This window comes from Lepus europaeus, chromosome 16, assembly GCF_033115175.1.
Source record: "Lepus europaeus isolate LE1 chromosome 16, mLepTim1.pri, whole genome shotgun sequence".
In the NCBI taxonomy this organism is placed as follows: Eukaryota; Metazoa; Chordata; class Mammalia; order Lagomorpha; family Leporidae; genus Lepus; species Lepus europaeus.
This window is the reverse complement of record NC_084842.1, coordinates 5707146-5728526: the sequence shown is the minus strand read 5'-3', so window position 1 is coordinate 5728526 and position 21381 is coordinate 5707146. Positions and strand designations below refer to the sequence as shown.

At 56.6% G+C, this 21381-nt stretch overlaps 1 protein-coding gene across 1 annotated transcript; it reads left to right on the top strand.

Annotated features, from left to right (window-relative positions):
• The first annotated feature begins 1500 nt into the window (after nucleotides 1-1500).
• EIF4EBP1 (eukaryotic translation initiation factor 4E binding protein 1) lies at nucleotides 1501-20084 on the top strand. Its single transcript, XM_062213388.1, has 3 exons — nucleotides 1501-1680; nucleotides 17852-18031; nucleotides 19623-20084. Exons 1-3 carry the CDS (start codon nucleotides 1536-1538, stop codon nucleotides 19652-19654), a joined length of 357 nt encoding a protein of 118 aa, XP_062069372.1. The 5' UTR covers nucleotides 1501-1535; the 3' UTR covers nucleotides 19655-20084.
• The last annotated feature ends 1297 nt before the right edge of the window (nucleotides 20085-21381 follow it).

Below are 21381 nucleotides of genomic sequence, written 5' to 3'. Positions count from 1 at the left end.
GGCTATTGTGACCATTTAGGGAGTGAACCAGCAGATGGAAGACACCTCTCTCTCTCTCTCTGCCTCTGCCTCTCTGTAACTCTGCCTTTCAAGTAAACAAATACATCTTTCACACACACACACACACACACACATACCCCAGGCTGCTCCTGTCCCACCGTCTTCCTGAGTCACTCCATAGGCTGGAGAAGTGAGCCTGAACCATAGTCATGACTCAGTGAATCTGGAACCATCTCCTCTTGTGGCTCGAATTCCTCCTGCCCCAGACAGCTGCTCCTGGGGAACCCCCCTCTTGGCACTCCATTCCCAGGCTGGATCAGCTCAGCGGGGCTGTGTTGGGATGAACCATGAACATGCAGGCGTGCTGGCGCCGGCTCAAGGCCATCCTGAATTTTCTGTTGATATTATTCAGTATCCTCAAAAGCATTTCATACGAGAAGAACTGGGTCTGTGTGCCCCTTTGGCTACTCAGAGAAATTCCGCTGGCCGAAAATGATAAGAGCATTCCACTGATGTAAAAACCATAAATGCAGTCTCGTGGGGCCCTCACTGGGCTAGGCTGCTGCCTGTGACACCAGCATCCCGTGTCCCATGTCGGGCCTCGGGTTCGAGTCCTGGCTGCTCCATTAGGAGTCTAGCTCCCTGCCAGCGTGCTTGGGAGGGCAGAGGAAGATGGCCCCCAGTACTTAGGCCCCTACCACGGGCATGGGAGTCCAAGATGGGGCTCCTGGCTCCTGGCTGTTCTGGCCCTTCGGGGAGTGAAGCAGCAGATGGAAGATCTCTCTCCCTTTCTCTTTCTCTCTCTCTTTCTACTTCTCAAATAAGTAAATAAAAGCAAACAAACAAGGAGTTCTCTTTCCGCCCTGTGTACTGGCCAGGCACGGCAAGATGGGACCGGATCTGCTCCCCTCCCAATCTTTTTTTTTTTTTTTTTTTTTTTTGACCTCTAGCTATAAGCGCTGGAAGGAACACAGCAAACAGGGCCTTGCAGTGCTGAGCCCACAGACTTAAAGAGGCCTCACGGGGAAGACAGACGCAACCGTGGCTTTTCACAGCAGTACCCAAAGTACAAGGTCATGGGAAAAAGTGGTGCACGGTTGGCCGCTGCCCCGGCACCTACCACGTCGGCACGGGTGCACAAACGACGCCAACTTTCTCATCTGCGGAAAGCGGGCACGGAAGAGGGGAGGCTGGGGCGGGGGGCAGGGGGGTCCCTCGCATACGCACGAAGCCCTAAAGTGGAAACCAGGCCGTCTCCAAGGGTGCCAGGCCCACCGGGGTCCCTCTCGCAGCGCCGCCTCGTCTCTGCCCCCTGGAGACCAGCGCGCGGGAGGACGCGTGACCACGGCGGAACCCCAGGGTGGCGGGGCACCCACGTGCAGCGGGCGGCGGCCGGGGTTGGGTGGGGCGGTGCTGCGCGGACTACAAATCCCAGGGGCGCGTACCCGAGGCGGCGGAAGGGGCGGCCTGGGGCGGAGCTAGGCAGGAGACTTGTGAGGGAGGCGGGAGGGTTGCGGGGCAGTGCGCGGGAGACCATGTCTGGGGGCAGCAGCTGCAGCCAGACCCCGAGCCGGGCCATCCCCACCACTCGCCGGGTGGTGCTCGCCGACGGCGTGCAGCTCCCGCCCGGGGACTACAGCACCACCCCCGGCGGCACGCTCTTCAGCACCACCCCGGGAGGTAAGTGAGGGCTGGGGGCGCCGGGGGTCTGGCGTGGGGGGCCAGGACGATCCGGCCAGGCCCGAGCGGGCGGGATCGGGAGCCAACGCCTTGGACAGGGTGTCTGGGCCCCCGGGCGCCGCTGCTAAAGCACGGTTAGGGGACTTTCAGGGAGTCTGCGAGGGGTCGCGGAGGAGGCAGCGCGCCTTGCCTGGCCCTGGGTGCGTGGTGCAGCGCCTGGTCGGTTTCCACTTTGCGGGAGAGCCCGCTGAGTGTGCCCTCGGCGAGCGGACACGCACGCACACGCCCGCAGGACTGCCACATGCTGCGGGGTGCTGCCCCCTGTGGGAGTCCAGGGCAGGTCTGAGCTGGGATGGGGTGGGGTCAAGTGGCCCGCGGACCGAGGGGAGGCCTGGCTTGGCCTGGAGTTTCAAGTGGGATGGGAGGGGCGCTCTCCTTTGGAACCCGCGGCCCTCTGCTTCCCGAGGCACCCTCTGGCGGGTTTGGGGGGGACGGCGCTCCCCCGCGGCGCCGCGTCTCCCGGGCACGTGGGCCTGTGTCCGCGCCTTGGAGGTCCCGGGCGCCGCGGCCAGGCCCGTGCAGAACCTCACGTTCCTCTGCCAGGGAGAAGGAGGGGGCGCCGTGTGACCTCCCTGGGAGCCGAGGAGGAAGAGGAAGCTGCGCCCGCACGGCTGGGGGCCAGCCCTGGGCTCCTCCCCGGCGCGAGGCATTCCCTGTCCGCTCCGGAGCCCCGGCGCGCGGCGCTGATGAAACCTCCCCGCCCGTTTGCATGATGAAACGCTGGGTCTCGGCGCGGCTCGCCACTCCCCGCCCACCCCCGCGCGGGCCGCGCCCCCGGCCGCCCCGCTCGCCTTCCACGCTGCGTCCCGACCCGGGCCCGAGCGCCGTGGACCCTGGCGGCGCACAGGGCGCAGCCTGTGGCCCCGGCCCGGAGGCGGGGGCGCGCAGCCTGGCTTTTCTGAGCAGCTGTCCCACCACCAGCGAGCGCGGCCAGAGCCCAGGGCCTCGGCTGTTGCAAAAGCTGAGGCTCCTGGGTGTGCGTGGCCATCCGCGCCTCTCTGCTCCGTGCGCGGTGCCCCATGGCGCGGGTCTGCTGTCCGCGGCCACATGGCTTCCCAGCTGCGGCAAGCCCTTTTCTGTCCTCTTTGTGGCTGGATCGGGTGGGTCAGAGGGGAAACTAGCCAAGATTGCTGTTCGCTGGGCACTCCCACTCGGGGCTCAACTTTGCACTGAAAAGTGGGGGCGGGGGTGAGCGCAGCGAATCCCTCTGCCTTTGCAAGGAGAGAGGGCAAGGGAGCTTCTGCCTGGGAGTGTGCCATAGGCTTTGAGGCCACCTGGGAGTCAGCTAGCAGGAGCCTTAAGCCATTCCTTCTTATCTGTGGGGCAGGCACAGCTGCTAGTCCGTAGCCTGGGGAGACCAGGCCGGCCTCTGCCATGTTGGCGAGCCTGGTCTGCCTCCGTCAGCCAAGCTGTGGAATTTCCCTCCAGAATGCACTGCACCCGGGCACCTTTGCCAGGGTGGAGAAGCCGGACCTCAAGGTGCTGGTTCTCAGTCCTCAGTGTGGTGGGATTTCCTGGGGTCCTCGTCTCTGTGCGGCTGCAGGCTCGGTAGGTCTGGGGTGGCCTGGGGTTCTGCATTTTTAAGCAGCCCCCAGTCACTGGCCCACACACTACACCCTGCATGCTCAGGGTTAGTGGAGTATGGGCAACTCCCCTCCCCGCTTCACATCCCTGGGGACTCGTAGAAAAGTGATGGTTTTCTCCAGGTAAATCTTGAGGTTGAACTTGGCATCAGGCTAGAGAGCCAGGCTTGCTATACACACACACACACACACACATAATTTTTTTTTCCTTTTATTTGAAAGGCAGAGTGACAGAGAGAAAGGTCTTCCACCTGCTAGTTCACTCCCAGAATGCCCGAATTAACCTGAACTGGGCCAGGCCAAAGCCAAGAGCCTGGAAACCCGTCCAGGTCTCCCATGCGGATGCATGGACGCCACACTTGAGCCGATCATCCGCTCTTTTCCCAGGCTCATTAGCAGGAAGCTGAATCGGAAGCAGAGCAGCTGGGGCTGAAACTGGCGTTCTGATAGGAGATGCCGGCGTTGCGGGCTTAAGCCACTGTGTCCCAACACTAGCCCCTGGGTGAGCCAGGCTCTCGGTGGAGTGTCTTCATGGGTGCCTGGCTACCTCACCTGCCGCTTACCTGTCGGCTCCGGTGAGCAGCTGTTACAGTGGCTGCTGCAGCGAGTGTCCACCATGTTTGTCCCTGGAGGAAGGAAGCAGCAGTTAGTTTAAGCCATCCCTGGGTTCTCGTCCTCACCCTACTCTCCATTCTAGCTTCCTGCTGTGGGGCACCCTGGGAAGCAGCAGGTAATAGATCGAGGGGCTGGCTCCCTGCCATGCACATGGGAGGCCTGAATTAAGTTCCTGGTTCCTGGTTCCTGGCTCCTGGCTTCAGCCTGGCGCAGCTCTGTCTGTGGTGGGTGGGCATTTAGGGACTGAGCCAGTGGTTGGGGGAACCTTTTCCTCTGTCTTTTGCCTTTCAAGTGACTAAGAATGTTGACAAAGAACAGCAGAACCTTTGAATGAGTCAGAGAATTTCTTCTGTCCCTTCCCCATCAGAATCGAAATTCCCAGCTTCATGTGGCGTGTTTGAGCCCAAAGCCTTACCGGGGTTGCTTGGGTGATAGTCCTCCCTCAGCCCTGTACCTGGATAAAGGTGAATCTGAGGTGAGCAGGTAGGGCGGCAGGTGGTAATGGCACCCTGTTTGGTTAGACAAACAAGGCCTGTGCCCACAAAGCTTTCTTTGGAGCAACTCTCGAGTCTGGCTTTGGAACAGACGGTGCTGGGGAGAGAGAGAGGTGGCTGGGCACCACCACCAGGGCACTGCCGTGTCCTGAGACCTCAGCCACACAGAGGGCACATCATTAAGGATGGTAAGGCAGTGAGAAAGCTGGACTGGGTCCTGAGCTGAGCTCCCCTTTGAGGGGCACCCGGGTCCTCATTAAAGATTTTGACTGGAGCCGGCACTATGTGTAGTAGGCTAAGCCTCCCACATGGTGCTGGCATCCCATATGGCACCAGTTCGTGTCCCAGCTGCTGTCTTCCAAAGCTCTCTGCTTATGGCCTGGGAAAACTTGGACCCCTGCACCAACGTGGGAGACCCGGAAGAAGCTCCTGGCTCCTGGCTTTGGATTGGCAAGGTGCCAGCCGCTGTGGCCATTTGGGGAGTGAAGCAGAGGATGGAAGACCTTTCTGTCTCTCCCTCTGTGTGTAAATACACTTCTCAAATAAATAAATAAGTCTTAAAAAAAAAAAAAAAAAGGCCGGCGCCATGGCTCAACAGACTAATCCTCCACCTGTGGCACCAGCACCCCCAGGTTCTAGTCCTAGTCGGGGCGCTGGATTCTGTCCCGGTTGCTCCTCTTCCAGTCCAGCTCTCGGCTGTGGCCCAGGAGTGCAGTGGAGGATGGCCCAAGTGCTTGGGCCCTGCACCCGCATGGGAGACGAGGAGAAGCATCTGAGTCCTGGCTTTGGATCAGCGCGGTGCGCTGGCCGCAGCGTGCCAGCCGCGGTGGCCATTGGAGGGTGAACCAACGGCAAAGGAAGACCTTTCTCTCTGTCCACTCTGCCTGTCAAAAAAATAATAAATAAAAAAAAAAAAATTCCTGCACCGTGGTGTCATGGTGTCTGCAGTGCCAGCATCCCATCTGGGCACTGGTTGGAGTCCCGGATGCTCCACTTCTTTTTAAAAAAGATTTATTTATTTATTTATTTATTTGAAAGACAGACAGAGGCAGAGAGAGAGGGAGAGAGGGGTCTTCCTCCTCTGGTTCAATCCCCAGATGGCCGCAATGGCCGGAGCTATGCTGATCTGAAGTCAGGAGCCAGGAGCTTCTTCTGGGTCTCCCACATGCGTGCAGGGGCCCAAGGCCATGGGCCATCTTCTCCTGCTTTCCCAGGACTTAACAGAGAGCTAGATTGGAAGAGGAGCAGCCAGGACTAGAACTGGTGCCCGTATGGGATGCCGGTGCTGCAGGTGGAAGATTAACCTACTGTGGCACCATGCTGGCCCCCACAAACATTTTTTGCACTTAATCTTAGCGAAAACGCCAAGAAGCAATCCACAAACTTTTTTTTATTTATTTATTTGTTTGAAAGACTGATAGTACAAGAGAGAAGAAGAGCAGGATCTTCCATGTGTTGGTTCACTCCCCAAGTGGATATAACAGCCAGGCCTGGGCCAGGCTGAAGACAGGAGCCCTGAACTCCATCCTGGTCTCCCACGTGGGTGCAGGGCCCCAAGCACTTGGGTCATCCTCCACTGCCTTTGCAGGTGCATTGAGTGGGAGCTGGATCTAAAGAAGAGGAGTCGGGACTCAAACTGACACTCAGGTCTGGGATGAAGGCACTGCAAGCAGTGGCTTAACCCACTGCTAGTAAAGCTGGATTCTTAACATGTTTTTGATTAGTATGTAATCCTTATACATTTTATGGGGTTCAGTGCGATATTTCATCACATAATATGCATCATAGACCAATCAAACCAGACAAGAAGCCAATCTTATTTTGAAGGATTTGCTGTGTCTGGACTTGAAAGACAGTTTGACCTTGAAGGCTTGGGTTGCTTGTCAGGAAGATGGAGACTCCCCAGATAAAAGCGTAAGCATCAAGGGAGTAGAACGGTGGGTGCTGGGCTGGGGGCTGGGAGGTCCAGATGTTGGCAGAAGGGTGCAAGCTTGCAGTTAGAAGACGAACCAGTTCTGTGGGTGTAAGTTATGGTGTGGTGACGATGGTTAATGATATTGTATGGTTTCCTGGGAATTAGCTAAGAGAATAGATTTTAGCAAAATCCTCAAACCCCCTCTCCCCATGACTGGGGACCGCATTTCTTTATTTTAGAGATTTATTTTGAAAGGCAGACTGGCAGATGTTTCATCTACTGGTTCACTCCCTAAATGACCACAACATCCAGGGCTGGGCCAGGCTGAAGCCAGGAGCCAGGAGCTCCATCTGGATCTCCCATTAGGGTGCAGGGGTCCAAGCACGGAGGCCATCTTCCGCTGCTTTCCCAGGAGCGTTAGCAGGGAGCTGGATCAGAATTGGAGCACCTAGGACTAGAACTGGTGCAGGCTACTACACAATGCTGGAACATTTTGCATTTCCGCTAGCTCCCGGTGGTTTGTCCAAAGCCCTCAACACACACACACACATGATGATCATAGTAATCATGTCACAATGTGATGTCAGCCCATCACATTGTACACTTTGCTAATTTTTTTTTAAATTAAGATTTATTTTATTTATCTGAAAGAGTTACAGGGGCCGGCACTGTGGTGCAGTAGGACCGGGAGGAGTGAAGCGTTTTCTCCTGTGGACTTCACTTGACCTGGTTCTAGAATAGTCAAGAGGGCATAGCTAGGGGCCGGCGCCGTGGCGTAGCAGGCTAAGCTCTGCCTGTGGCAGCAGTTCTAATCCTGGCTGCTCCACTTCCCATCCAGCTCTCTGCTGTGGCCTGGGAAAGCAGTGGAAGATGGCCCACGTCCTTGGGCCTCTGCACCCATGTGGGAGACCTGGAAGAAGCTCCTGGCTCCTGGTTTTGAATCAGCCCAGCTCTGGCTGTTGTGGCCGTTTGGAGAGTGAACCAGTGATGGAAGACCTCTCTCTCTCTCTCTCTCATTGTAACTCTGCAAATAAGTAAATAAATCTTAAAAGCAAAAATAAGAAAATTGATTACTGCCGCAGGTGATTGTTTCCCGAGAGAGATGCTTATTTCGGACATGAATTCTTGGGTGTTTAAGCAGACAACGCGCACCATGTTGCTTTCTGGTCTCAACACCGGCGCCACTGCCAGCGCTCTCCCTCTCTGATCCCCGATGACTGAGTCCGCGTGTTTGTTTACGTGCCAGTTGCCTGGGCCTCCCGGGAAGTGCCTTCACAGTGGTCTGACTCACCTGTGGCTCCTTCCCACACCTGCGTCAGGAGGGGACGAGCTGGGAAGTACGCTGGGGTGGGGGCAGCGTCGCTGAAGCTCCTGGTTTCTCTGCTCTCGGGCCTGGGTCTCAGTTGACCGAGCGAGAATGTTGGACATTTCTTTCCTGTCCTTTCAGTTGCAGGTGATAGGTGTGGATCTGAGTTTGTCCCTTTTCTCCCAGTGTTACTGATACGACGTTTATCCTAGTATTGAAAATGGCAGGTACTACTGAGGTTACTTTTCTCAGTGTTATTGAGGAGGGAGGAGAGAGAGATAGGCAGAGAGAGAGAGACAGAGAGAGAGATCTTCCACTTGCTGGTTCACTCCCCAAATGGCCGCAATGGCCAAGGTTATGCCAGGCCCAAGCCTGGAGTCTCGAGCTCCTTCGGGTCTCCCACGTGGGTGCCAGGGCCCAAACGTGCTGGCCATCCTCTGCTGCTTTCCCAGGCACATTAGCCAGGCACTAGATCAGAAGTGGAGCAGCCAGGTCTCTAACCAGTACCCATAGGGGATGCTGGTGTTGAGGCTATGGCTTAACCCACTACACCACAATGCCAGTGCCCCCCTTCCCTTTTTCCTTTCATTTTATTTGAAAGGCAGAGAGAAAGAGATCTTCCATCTGCTGGTTCCCTTCCAGATGCTTATAACAGCCAAGGCTGTGTCAGGCTGAATCCAGGGACCTGGAACTCCTGGTGGCAGGGACCCAACTACTGGAGCCATCACCTGCTGCCTCCCAGGATGCGTTAGCAAGAAGCTGGGGGGCCGGCACTGTGGTGCAGTAGGTTAATCCTTTGCCTGTGGCACTGGCATCCCATATGGGCGCTGGTTCGATTCCCGGCTGCTCTACTTCCCATCCAGCTCTTTGCTATGGCCTGGGAAAGCAGTAGAAGATGGCCCAAGTCCTTGGGCTCCTGCACCAACATGGGAGACCAGAAAGAAGCTCCTGGCTCCTGGCTTCAGATTGACCCAGCTCTGGCTGTTGTGGCTGTTTGGAGAGTGAACCAGCGGATGGAAGACCTCTCTCTCTCTCTGTAACTCTGCCTTTCAAATAAGTAAATCTTAAAGAAAAGAAAAGAAGAAGCTGGGTCAAGTACAGGTAGCTAGGACTCCAACCAGGCACTCAGCTATGGGCAGCAGCTTCACTACAGCCGCAAACACCTGAGCTAGCGAATGGGAGATCTCTTTCTCCTTGCCTTTCTGTATCTCTGCCTTTCAAATAAATAAAATAAATCTTAAAAAGAGCGAGAGAGAGAGAGCGAGCGAGCTCAGCTGGGAGACCCAGAGTGTCGGGGCTTCGCAGTCCCTGGGACTTAGTGCAATGGGCTGGATTGTCACCTACTGCCATATCACAGGCCATCCCCAAACTCAGGAACCTAAACGAGAGTTTATTTCTCTCTGTTCTTGGGGCTGGTTGAGCATTCTTGGCCCATCTTGCCTGTGCTGATTCATATGTCTGCGGAGAGTCAGCAGCTGGGCCCCCCTGGGGCTGGAAGGTCTGAGTGGCCCCACCCACAGAGCAGGGGCGTTCCTGGGGCCCCAGAGAAGCCCTATCCAGCCTGAACGCATTTACACGGCAGTTTCCAAGGTTGCCTAAGCCTGGGCTTGGAAGCCCCATCCCATCGCTTACTAAGCAGTCTATGGGTCGGAGCACAGTGTTGGGGCCAGCCCAGATACCGGGGGGGGTGGGGGAATAACAGTCCTTAAGAGAGACTGCCTGAGCACCCGGCCACGGGCAGAGTTAGCAGGCTGCCCCCGACACGGGCCAGCCCACAGAGACTAACCCTTTGAGGACACTTAGCCGCCCAGCTGGGCCAGGAGCAGGTGCGGAAGCAGACGGGAACCGCAGGCGTGTGAGTCAGCTGGGGGCTTCGGATAGAGGAGAACCTTCCCGAAAGGACTGGGTCAGAGCTCCATGCCAGTTTGCACGCAGATGGCCAGGATGCTGGGCCACTGGGCAGTGAGGACCACGGCACTTCAAAGAGCTCGTGGAAGATGGGAAGAAGCAGCTTTCTGAAATCCATGCATATACGGGATCTTCAAAATGTTCGTGGAAATGCATATTATAAAGAAGCTTACAATGGATTCTGAAAATTTTCTGCACCAAAATAAACTTTTAGTTTTGTTTTCCACCAAGTTTTGGAACTTGGTGGAAACAACATTCCGCTTTGCGCTGTACCTCCCTCCTCTGCCCCTGCTGGCTGGGCTTCAGGGGAGCCCACGCCAGCCCCGCCCCACTCAGCATTCCCAAGGACAGTCATGTCCTTGATGGAACCAAGCTTTTCTTTAAGATTCATTTATTTATTTGTTAGGCAGAGGCAGAGAGAGGCCTTCTATCCACTGGTTCACTCCCCAGATGGCTGCAATGGCCGGAGCTGCACTGATCCGAAGCCAGGAGCCAGGAGCTTCTTCCGGGTCTCCCACACAGGTGCAGGGCCCAAGGACCTGGGCCATCTTCTACTGCTTTCCCAGGCCATAGTAGAGAGCTGGATCAGAAGTGGAGCAACCGGGTCTCGAACCGGTGCCCATATGGAATGCTGGGACTGCAGGCAGCAGCTTTACCTGCTACGCCACAGCACCGGCCCCCTCTCTTCTACTCTTAAGAAAGAAGGGGGAAACAGGCCTGCATGAGACTGCTGTGACTTCCAGAACAAAATAACGGACACGGGTGCTTAAACTACCCAATGTATGTTCTCAGTTCTGGGGTCCAAGATCAAAGTGCAGCAGGACTGGGTCCTTTTGAGGCCCCTCCCTGCCTGGTAGGCGGCCACTTTCTCCCTGTTTTCACACGGTCTTCTGTTTGTCTGTTCAGATCTCCTCTTCCCTGAGGATATCAGTCAGGTTGGATCTGGGTCCCCTCCTAGGGACCAGCACTGTGGCGTAGCAGGCAGGCCACTGCCTGCAAACACGGACATCTCACACGAGTGCAGGCTCCACTCCTGGCTGCCCCACTTCCGATCCAGCTCCCTGTGGCTGCGCCTGGGAAAGCAGCAGAGGAAGATGGCCGGAGGCCCTGGGCCCCTGCACCCAGGTTGGAAACCCAGATGGAGTCCCAGGCTCCTGGCTTCAGCCTGGCCCAGCCCTGGCTATCGCAGCCATCTGAGGCATGAACCAGCAGATAGAAGATTCTCTCTCTCTCTCTCTCCTTCCCTCTGTCACTCTGCCTTTCAAACAAACTTTAAAAAGAAAAAAAGGGGGCCCTTTTTTAACATGTCCCCTTCAAGGCCTTATCTCCAAATAGAGGCACATTGTGTCTTGTCGGGGGACCAGGGCCATGACAGAAGACTTAAGGGGGGGTGCAGTTCAGCCCATAGCAAGGGCACTCCCCTTTCCCACGGGGACAGCTGGTGGCACTTTTTGTGGGTGTTTCAGAAAGTGGACCCCCAGAGTTCGGGGGTGGTCTCTCCCTCACCAGTGGGAGTACATTGGCGTGTCTGGGGGTTGGAGAGGGAGCTTGGCCAGCCCTTTAGGATCAGGAGTTCCCTGTAAAAGCCTTGTCCTTGGCCTGTCCTTCACACATGAGGGCCTCTGAGGGAGGGGCCAGCCAGGAGGGAGAGCTTGCAGGCCTTGGTTTCTAAATGCAACTCTCACTGCCTGGTTGTCCCCAGCTGGCAACAGGTGGCTTCGGAAGCCTCCCGGCCCTGGAGAAAAACATCAGGGTCTTGGCTCTGTGGAGAGTTCACGGGGTTGGGGGTACAGAAGAATCCCGGGCCAAGCAGGTGCTGCTGCTTAGTGCCGTGTTCTTCCTGCTTGCCAAGTGGCCTGTCTGCCTTTGTGTGTGTGTGTGTGTGTGTGTGTGGCAGGACCGGAGAGAGGAGGGGCCGCCCTGGTAGACCCAGGCCGCCCCAGTATTTGCCTCTAGGTTGACACAGAGCTTGATTTTTTTTTTTTAAAACAGTCCTAGAGTATTTTACTGCAGGCTGCTGGCTTGTGCAGGAGCTGAGTGAGCACAGTGCTCACCCCTCCCCCTGACCCTGTTGTGAAATTCCTGTGCCTGGAACGCAGACAGCAGTTCTAGGAATTCCATCCTTGTACTCTGGCTAAGTCCCTGCCCCAGTCCCTCATCAGGGGAAGAATGCCTCTGCCGGGGGGGGGGGGGGGGGGGGGGGGGGGGGGGGGGGGGCGCCGCCCGAGGGAGGGACACGCAGGGCTCAGTTTACACCGGCTGCAACCCAGCAGCAGCAGTAGGGAAGTAGAGGAGCAGGCGTCCCTCGGGGGACATGCTGTCCTGGACAGGTGCTGGGGAGTCTGCCAGATGTCAGACCCCTCGGGTGGGTGGGTGGTGGCCCAGTCGGCCTGGCTCATGTCAGACAGCGGGGGTGTGAACCCTGAAGGCCTCAGTTCTTCATCAGCACATTGGGTGAGACAGTGGTATCCTGTCGGAGGGGGACCTAAGGCCTTGCGTGTTGGGCCGTGAGCAGGGTGGCGTCTGTGTCCGCCTCGCCTGAGGACCTAAGCACGCGTTTGTGCGACACCAGCGTGCTTCTAAGAAGCTCGTGGACAATGGCATTAGAAGAGTATTTTGGTGTAGAAACTTCTGAAAACCATGCATATGGGGAGGGGTCTTCCAAAGTTTGTGGAAAATGTGCATCATGGAAAAAAAAAAGTGTGGATTTCAAAGTCTTGCAACAGAATAAGTTTCCCTTTTAATTCCATTCCCGCCGACGTCGCTGTCATCACACGTGGAGAAGGCACAGATCCGTGCATTTCGGCCTCCGAGGGCCTGCCTGTTCCCAGCCCGGCCTGGCCCAGCCCCTAATTTTATTTTTTCCTGGACTTGTATGTGCTCTGCTGCGTGGTTGTCTTTTTAGTAGCAGTTTTGTGGATAGAATAGAATCTTTATTCTTTTTAAAGATTTATTTATTTATTTGAAAGAGTTAGAGAGAGAGAGAGAGAGAGGGAGAGGTCTTCCATTTGCTGGTTCACTCCCCAGATGGCCACAACGGCCGGCACTGAGCCGATCCAAAGCCAGGAGCTTCTTCCGGGTCTCCCATGTGGGTGCAGTGTCCCAAGGACTTGGGCCATCTTCTACTGCTTTCCCAGGCCACAGCAGAGAGCTGGATTGGAAGTGGAGCAGCCGGGTCTCGAACCGGCGCCCATATGGGATGCCGGCACTGCAGGGGGAGGATTAACCTACTGCGCCACAGCGCCAGCCCCTGGGATAGACTCTTGACATTTGTTCGTTCCTGTATTTAGCATTCACGGTGAGGCTGAGTTTTGTTATTACCCAGCTCCTCTGACTAAGGACTGAAGCTCTCGCTCGGAACCGAGGGACTGGCTATGTGATGAGCCCGGCGCTGGCCCCGCAGCTTTGCCTCCAGCCCCGTGCTGTTTGCATGAGAGGCACCTGCCAACAGGCAGGTCCTAAAAATAGATGGCGCATCAGAGGTGCTTTAAAAATAGTTGGAATGAGCTGAGCACAACACTCTGGTTTCATAGGTGAAGAAACTAGGTCTCTTGTAAGGGGCGTTTGTATTGCTTTATCAATTCCACTTCTCTGAACTTTTTAAAGTCCCTCCCATAGGTACCTATACCTGTTGTATTCCCACACTGTCTGGAAGATTTGAGGGTTTTTCTCCTTATTGTCAGCATTGTGGAGTTTCACCGTAAATGTGACTTAGCGCTTTTTGTTTTGTTTTACTTTAAAAGCTGTATTTATTTGAAAGGCAGAGTTACAAAGAGAGGGAGAGAGAAAGAGATTTTCCATCCTCTGGTTCATTTCCCACATGGTTACAGTGGCCAGAGCAGGGCCAGGCCGAAGCCAGGAGCCTGGAACTCCATCCTCATCTCCCATGTGGGTGGCCAGGGGCCAAGCACTTGGAGCAACTGGGACTGTAGCCGCTTGACCTGCTGGGCCACCTGCCCCAGGGGTCCAGTTTTTGACTGTCTGTTTTCTCTGCCCAGGGCAGAGCAGGGTTTGAGGCACCCCCTTCTGGAGGTCCATGGTGACTTAATTTCCTGGCACCGCCCTGGTTCTGCCAGGTGGTGGTGAGACTACCTGCTAACAGCCCCAACCCCATTTTCTATGATGCCTCTAATTCTTTTTTCAAATATTTTATTTGAAATTCAGAGTTACACTCAGAAAGAAGGAGAGGCTGGGTCACCCCCCAGTTGGCTGCAATGGCCAGAGCTGTGCCGATCTGAAGTCAAGAGCCAGGAGCTTCCTCCAGGTTTTCCCACGCGGGTGCAGGGGCCCAAGGATTGGGCCATCTTCTACTACTTCCCCAGGCCACAGCAGAGAGCTGGATGGGAAGTGGAGCAGCCAGGACTTGAACTAGTGCCCATATGGGATGCCGGCACCTCAGGCAGCGGCTTTACCCGCTATGCCACAGCGTCGGCCCCACTTCTAATTACTGAATCACCTGCTTCTTGTTAGGGCCCCTCCCTGTATGGAGAGGGGTCTCTGACAGGTGGTGAGGAAACAGGCCCTCTGTTCCAGAGTTCATGTGGAACACCCCCTCCATGTGACACCACCTCCATCACAGACTCTGATGTACGCATGTGCAGCAGGTCAGGGGTGGGGGTGGGGGGGACCATGCCTGACCAGCAACCTTTGCACACAGACACACACAGCTGCCACTTCAGCCTAGGTTCGCATTTAAAAAAAAAAAAATCATTCATAAATTTAAAAGAGTGACAGAGAGAAAAATCTTCCATTCACTGGTTCACTCCCCATATGGCAGCAACAGCCTGGACTGGTTCAGGCCACCTCCAGGAGCCGGGAGCTCCATCTGGGTCTCCCATGTGGGTGGCAGGGGCCCAGGCACCACCTCCAGGAGCCGGGAGCTCCATCTGGGTCTCCCACGTGGGTGGCAGGGGCCCAGGCACTGGACCATCGTCTGCTGCTTTCCCCAGTGCGTTCGCAGGGAGCTGGACTGGGACTGGAACTGGCGCTTTGATATGTGGCAGCTTGACCTTCGGCACCACCAACACCGGTCCCTGGTTCGCATTTTTGACAACTCAGGGCTGTGTAGTTTTTGCCTCCTCTGCAGGAGGCTTAGGGAGTCTGCAGGTCACTGTTGGTCACAGTTAAGTGAAGTTAAGTCGCGGTGGAGCCCGTGGGTGATGGGAGACAGACTCGGTAAAAGGCAATGGCGGCTTCCACCAAAAGTGCACTTCCCCGTGTGGCCTCCGCCTCCGGCTCCTCACTGCCCCTCCACTCCATCAGGTGGCTTCGTGGTCACTTCCCCTCCTCCTGTGTCCCAGTCCCCACCACTGTTCACTGCCCGCAGCCTCCCGCCCCCAGCTGCAACACTCCCGTGTGTGTGTTGGTGGTGGTGGGGGGGGTCCTGGCTACCACCTCTGCTGACGTTTAGTTTGTAGGTTTTATTAGCACCAGTAATGATTTAAAAACCACTGGGGTGTGTGTATGCACTGCTTGGATATGTACCCCTGAGAGTTGGAAGCAGAGTCTTGAGATCTGTGCACTGTCGATCATAGCCACGTAGCTCACCATAGCCAACAGGTGCAAGCAACCCAAGTGTCCACGGACAGGGGAAGGTCAAACAAAATGTGGTCCATCCCTACCAGCGAACATTATCCAGCCTCCGAAAGGAAGGAAATGTGACCCAGGCAGCAAAATTGATGAACCTTGAGGACATGGTGCCAAATGAAATAAGCCAGTCATTGAAAAGCCAAGTACTTAGGGCCGGCGCTGTGCTGTAGCGGGGAAAGCTGCTGTATGCAGCGCCAGCACCCCATATGAGCACCAGTTCCAATCTCAGCTGCCCCATTTCCAATCCAGCTCCCTGCTAATGCACCTGGAAAAAGATGGCCCAAGTCCTTGGGCCCCTGCATCTGCATGGGAGACCCGGAAGAAGCTCCTGGCTCCTGGCTTCGGCCTCATTCAACCCTGGCTGTTGTAACCATTTGGGGAGTGAACCGGCGGAGAAGATCTCTCCCATTTCACAGATAAGGAAACTGAGCCCCTCTCCGCCAGCAGAGGATGCAGGGGGTACTGTCCAGGGTCACACCGCTGCCTCAAAGTGCAGCCCGGTTCTGGATTCTTTCCTGTATACCCCACTTCTTACCTCATGAAACCCAGCGGTGGATTCTCACCTGCCCGGTGATGATGATGGGGAGGGGCCGGAGCGGGGCAGGAAGAGTGGGAGTGGGTAATGCAGGCGACACTTCTCTTTGCTGTCTGTCTCTGTCTCTGCCCCTACGACATCCCACGTCCTCCTCGGCCCACTCCCATCTTTGACACTGAAGTTGACTCCTGCTGTGGTTGCAACGAGATTTGGCTCCCAAGCCCCTGCAGACGTTCGGTCCCGAGTCAGAAATGGGTGGCACTGGCCGGCGCCGTGGCTCAACAGGCTAATCCTCCGCCTTGCGGCGCCGGCACACCGGGTTCTAGTCCCGGTTGGGGCACCGATCCTGTCCCGGTTGCCCCTCTTCCAGGCCAGCTCTCTGCTGTGGCTAGGGAGTGCAGTGGAGGATGACCCAAGTCCTTGGGTCCTGCACCCCATGGGAGACCAGGAGAAGCACCTGGCTCCTGCCATCGGATCAGCGCGGTGCGCCAGCCGCAGCGCGCTACCGCGGCGGCCATTGGAGGGTGAACCAACGGCAAAAGGAAGACCTTTCTCTCTGTCTCTCTCACTGTCCACTCTGCCTGTCAAAAAAATAAATAAATTAATTAATTAATTAATTAAAAAAAAAAAAAAGAAATGGGTGGCACTAGGAGGGTGGCAGCTGGGCTGGGTGGTGGAGTTTAGTAGGTGGGCGGGGGGGGGAGGTCCTTAGGTCTCTGGGGGCGTGCCCTCAGGACGGAGTTCTCTGGAGGGGGCAGGTTATAAAAGCCGGATTGGGGTCCCGCCTCGCCTCTGCTTCCTGGTTTGCCACACCACCTTCCTCTGCTCGCACTCTGCCGTCGCCACCCTCTGGCCTCACCAGACGGCCCACCCAGCGGGGCCTGCCTGAACGTGGACTGTGGGCATCCAGGTCTGTGTGGCCAGAGGAACCTGCTCCTTTCCTCGGCAGCTCGGCTCTGTTCCAGCAGCGACAGGCTGACTGGCGCGGCTCCTCTCCGGGGGTTTACGGAGAGGAGCACTGAGCCATGAATCTCAGCGGTGAGATGCCACTCATCCTTGTCCTTAAGTGAGGGGGCGAAGGATCAGGAAGGGCATCCCCAGCGTCCTCTTTTTTTTTTTTTTAAGATTTATTTGAAAGACAGAGTTACATAGATAGAGAAGGAGAGGCAGAGAAAGAAAGAGAAGGAGAGAGAGAGAGGTCTTCCATCTGCTGGTTCACTCCCCAGTTGGCTGCAACAGTCAGAGCTGCACTGATCCAAAGCCAGGAGCCAGGAGCTTCCTCCAGGTCTCCCACATGGGTGCAGGGGCCCAAGGACTTGGACCATCTAGGTTCTTGCAACACCTATTGAGAGGACCCAGATGGACTTCCCGGCTCCTGGCCTCAGCCAAGCCCAGCCTTGACTTGCAGGTGAACCAGCAGATAGAAGATCTCTCCATCTGTCTCTCTATCACTCTCTATCTCAAACAAAATGGAAAAAATAAAAATAAAAGGAAACTTGGTTCCACTACTGTATACAGAAAACCAGATTCACTTACCATAATAGAAGGTATTAATAAAGAGAAATATGACACCAGACAGTTTTCAAATTCTAAGTAGATTGCATTGCGCTGAGGGCTCTGAGCGTAAGGCCAGCTCTTTGTTGAAAAGGGAACGGATAGCAAATGTTATAGGGGCTGGCGTTGTGACACAGCAGGTTAAGCCATCTCTAGCAACATTGGCATCCCACATCAGAGTGCCCATTCAAGTCCCTACTGCTCCACTTCCAATCCAGCTCCCTGCTGATGCACCTGGGGAGGCAGCAGAAAATGGCCCAAGTCCTTGGGCCCCTGTACCCACATGAGAGACCAGGATGGAGTTCCTGGCTCCTGGCTTCAGTGTGTCCCAGAACTGGCTGTTGCAGCCATTTGGGGAGTGAAGCAGCAGCTGGAAGATTCTCTCTCTCTTTCAAATAAGTAATAAATCTTAAAAAATAAAAAAAGAGACTGCTAGTGTCATACTGCAGCTTTAGGAGTAGTTGGGATTAGACAAGAATATGAATGACCTTCTCATTGTAGGATGAGCATCCTTTATCTCAACTACAAGGCCAACCACAGTCACTGTGGCTTGCCTGTGCTGCAGGCAGGGGGCCCCCGAGGGGCTTCACCAACCTCCCTTTGCCATGCCAGGCACCAGGATTATCTACGACCGGAAATTCCTGATGGAGTGCCGGAACTCACCTGTGGCCCAGACACCTCCAAAGGACCTGCCCACCATTCCCGGGGTCACCAGCCCTGCCAGTGATGAGCCCCCGACGGAAGCCAGCCAGAGCCACCTGCGCAACAGCCCGGAAGACAAGCGGGCAGGCGGTGAGTGGCTGGGCTTGGCCAGGCTGTCCCTTGGGGGAAGGGGACCGAGTCCCTAGGAGGGAGATGCTGGGGACTGTGGCCCGCCCTCGGAGTCCAGAGTGGTGGGGCGGGGCTGGGGAGGTAGCACTGTCGCTGCAGCCAACTCGCTCCCGTGAAAGGGGCCCAAGAACCTCAGGATATGTGACTTGGCACCCTCGGGTGCCCTGTGAGGAGCCGTCCCTGAAGCATTGCCACGCGCGGGGCGGGAGATGGCTCCTGGGAAATCACGCATCCGCGGAGTAAGACATGTGGATGCCTCCTACCGGGGTGTGATCCCGGGGGCAGACAAGGCGGGGACAGGCGTGACATGTGGTCGCTGGTCCTTCCCGAAGTCACCCCCCCTCGCCCTGGCCACGGGTGTGAGTGACCAGCACGCTCTGTAGCTTGCCCGCAGCACGCTCTGTACCTTGCCCGGGCGTGGGAGCAGGCAGGGCGCCGTGTAAGGGCTTCGGTCCGGGCAACCTGGAGTCAGCCTGGGACCCGCTGACCCTTCGCCCAGACAGGAAGCAGCTGCCACCTCGGGCCAGGCTGGGTCTGCTGACAGCAGCACAGTCGTCACCCTGGACGTGAGTCACGGTTATCTCCGGGAACCCGGTGTCCCAAGGCAGGCAGCCGTTGCCTCGCCTTTGAGCCGTGGGGCAGGAGGAGGATTTGGATGGGTGCAGAGAGCAGGGGGACGTGACGCTCAAGGCAGCACCTCCACCCACCTTCTGCCTCCATGGCGCTGTGCAGCCGACTGGCCTTCACCCCTGCTTGTACCCTGTGCCCCGCCCCGCCCCGCCCCTGCAGTTCCTAGAGTTCTATACAGTTTTCATTCCGCTTAACTGGCTGTGAAGCAGCCCAGGCTGCTCCTGCCCTTGGGCCTCCGGATTTCGCACTAAGCCCAACCGGAAAGAAAGGCCAGCCGTCTCCCTACCGGGGGCGGCGGCAGGCAGCTTGCTCCTAGAAACTTGGGCCCTGCCTGGCATTCCACGAACAAGAGGAAGAAGGCCTTGTGCAGCATGGAACACTGGGATGTCGCAGCGGAGAGAGGAGGGGAGGCAGGGAGAAGCTGAATCAACCAGGATGCCTGCTGTTGCGTGGGGCCAGCCTCCGCCCGCGTAGCTGGATGCTTGCCTAGTAGGTTAGGGGAACCATTTTCCAAGCCGGAAATGTGGGCTGTGGGCTCCGAGGGGGTTGATGTTTTAGGAATACTTTTTGATGAGATTGCTTTTCATGAAACCCTGAGTAGCCATTCACTCTTACTAAAACAATAAAAGTGACTGAAAATCCAGGACTGTCACTTGGGTTTTCCCCATGCAGGGCGGGGAGGCAGCTGCTCTCTGTTCTTTGTGTGGGGGACTGGGAAAGACAGCACGCACGCTCCCGGCCTGTGTTGCCAAGAATCACTAGCCTAGTTGCGCGCCCTCTTCTTGCCGGCAACACACACCCGGCCACTGCTCCGCTTGCAGGAATGACGGACAGGAAAGAGGGGGCCTCTGGCTGGCCTCTAACATGTCAGTCCGGCCGTGTGCCGGTCGCTTACCTGGTCTCCTGCCCTTTGTCTCCCCAGGTGAAGAGTCACAGTTTGAGATGGACATTTAAAGGACCAGCCGTCTAGCGAGCAACGCCCCGGGCCCCTGAGACCCTTCTGGGCGAAGAGTCACACCAGCCAGGCCTTAAGAAAGTTAACTGAACTGGGGCAGGCGTCGGGTGGGACTGGCCCCCGCCCCGGCCCTCTGCTCCCTCACTCAGGGCACCCGCCTCCCTTCCTCTTTGTCACCACCAGCACATACCTCCGTGTGCCTCTGTCGGTGCGGGAGCTGCCGCACCAAGGGCGGTGGCTCTGGCACACCCTGCAGCCTGCACCTGGACGCGGACCTCAAGGGAGCCCTTTCTGAAGGATGTCTGGCTCTTCCAGCCCTCTGGGGGCGCACCCTCCCCTTCCTCAGGTTGGGGGTGCCTGGGGAAGCTCCTCTCCCCTTCCTTCCCCCACGAGAAGCAATAAAAGCCACCTTCACTGTAGGGGCCGAGAGTCGGGCCCTGTCTGAGCTCTTTTCAACCCCAAGCGGTGACCAACACCGGCTGCCCTGTGTATAGAACCCTCCCTGTACGTTCTCCTCTCCTTTGGTTCTCACGCTGGCTCTGTGGGTAAGTAGAGCACCTGTTAGCTTCCTTTTACAGCTGACCAGACTGCCACACGAGAAGCCGGTCAGTGACCCGTGGGGCAGGGGTTGAGCTCAGCTGCTCCCACGAGGCCATCAGCCCCTGGCCTTGTGACCCAGTCCCCCTTCCCCTGGGGGCCCAGTTCTTGTACAGAGGCAAAGGGAGGAGCCGAAGCCTTGGCCAGTGTGCCGTGTTTTGGGTCCAGGTGCACCTGCTCTTTGTCGGGTGGTCCCTGTGTGTGAGCTGTCATGGAAGACACAGGCAAGAGGCAAGCTGCCTGCCTGGCGGACTTTCAGGATCTGCGTCTCATAAGAGGCAGTGCGTGTGAGACAGGTTCCCAGTGAGTAGCCGTGCGTGTGCTAAGCCTGTAGGAGGAGCTTCCTGGAAGTGATGCCGAAGCCAGGCTCTGTGAGGGAGTGGCCCTGGGAACAGGCAGGAGCCCAGTGTTACAGAGGTCAGGTGACTGGGACCTCAAGGAGCCCCTTCTGGCCAGAGCAGCAGTGTGTGTGGGGGGGGATGACTTTTACAAGTGGTGCTGGAAGGGTCGTTTCTGGGGGCCCTGAATCCCAGGCAGGAAATGTTACTGAGGAACAGCAGGCTGTGCTGGGGGCTGGATGGCCTTGACCAAGGTTAATGCCTGGTGTGGCCTCTAGAAGCTGTGGGTTCAGCTTGTGCATTTTGGGGAGCAGTAGGCACTCACTGGCCGAGCTCCTGGCCTAGCCTTTTCTATTTATTTATTTGAAAGGTAGATGGAAGTCAGTGTTGTGGCTTAGCAGGTAAAGCCACTGCCTGCGACGCTGGCATCCCATATGGGCACCATTAAAAGCTCTCACTGCTTGACTTTTTTTCTGTAAGATTTATTTTGTTTATTTGAAAGGCAGAGTTATGGGGAGAGAGAGAGAGGGAGAGAGAGAGAGAGCATCCATTCCCTGTTTTGCTCCCCAAATGGCTGCAACGGCCGAGACAGGGCTAGACCAAAGACAGGAGCCAGGACCTTAATCTCTCAGGTGGGTGCAGGAGCCCAACCTCTTGAGCCATCTTCCGCTGCTTTCCCAGGCACCATTAGCAGGGAGTTGGATCAGAAGTAAAGCAGCCGGGACTTGAACTGGTGCCCATATGGGATGCCAGTGTTGCAGGCAGTGGCTTCACCTGCTATACGGCAGTGC

Excerpts from the sequence above, each read along its gene's own strand:
- EIF4EBP1 (XM_062213388.1), top strand. The coding sequence starts at position 1,536 with ATGTCTGGGGGCAGCAGCTGCAGCCAGACCCCGAGCCGGGCCATCCCC. Across the intron at positions 1,681-17,851 it reads CTTCAGCACCACCCCGGGAG|GCACCAGGATTATCTACGAC; the intron begins GTAAGTGAGGGC and ends TTGCCATGCCAG. Across the intron at positions 18,032-19,622 it reads GGAAGACAAGCGGGCAGGCG|GTGAAGAGTCACAGTTTGAG; the intron begins GTGAGTGGCTGG and ends TTGTCTCCCCAG.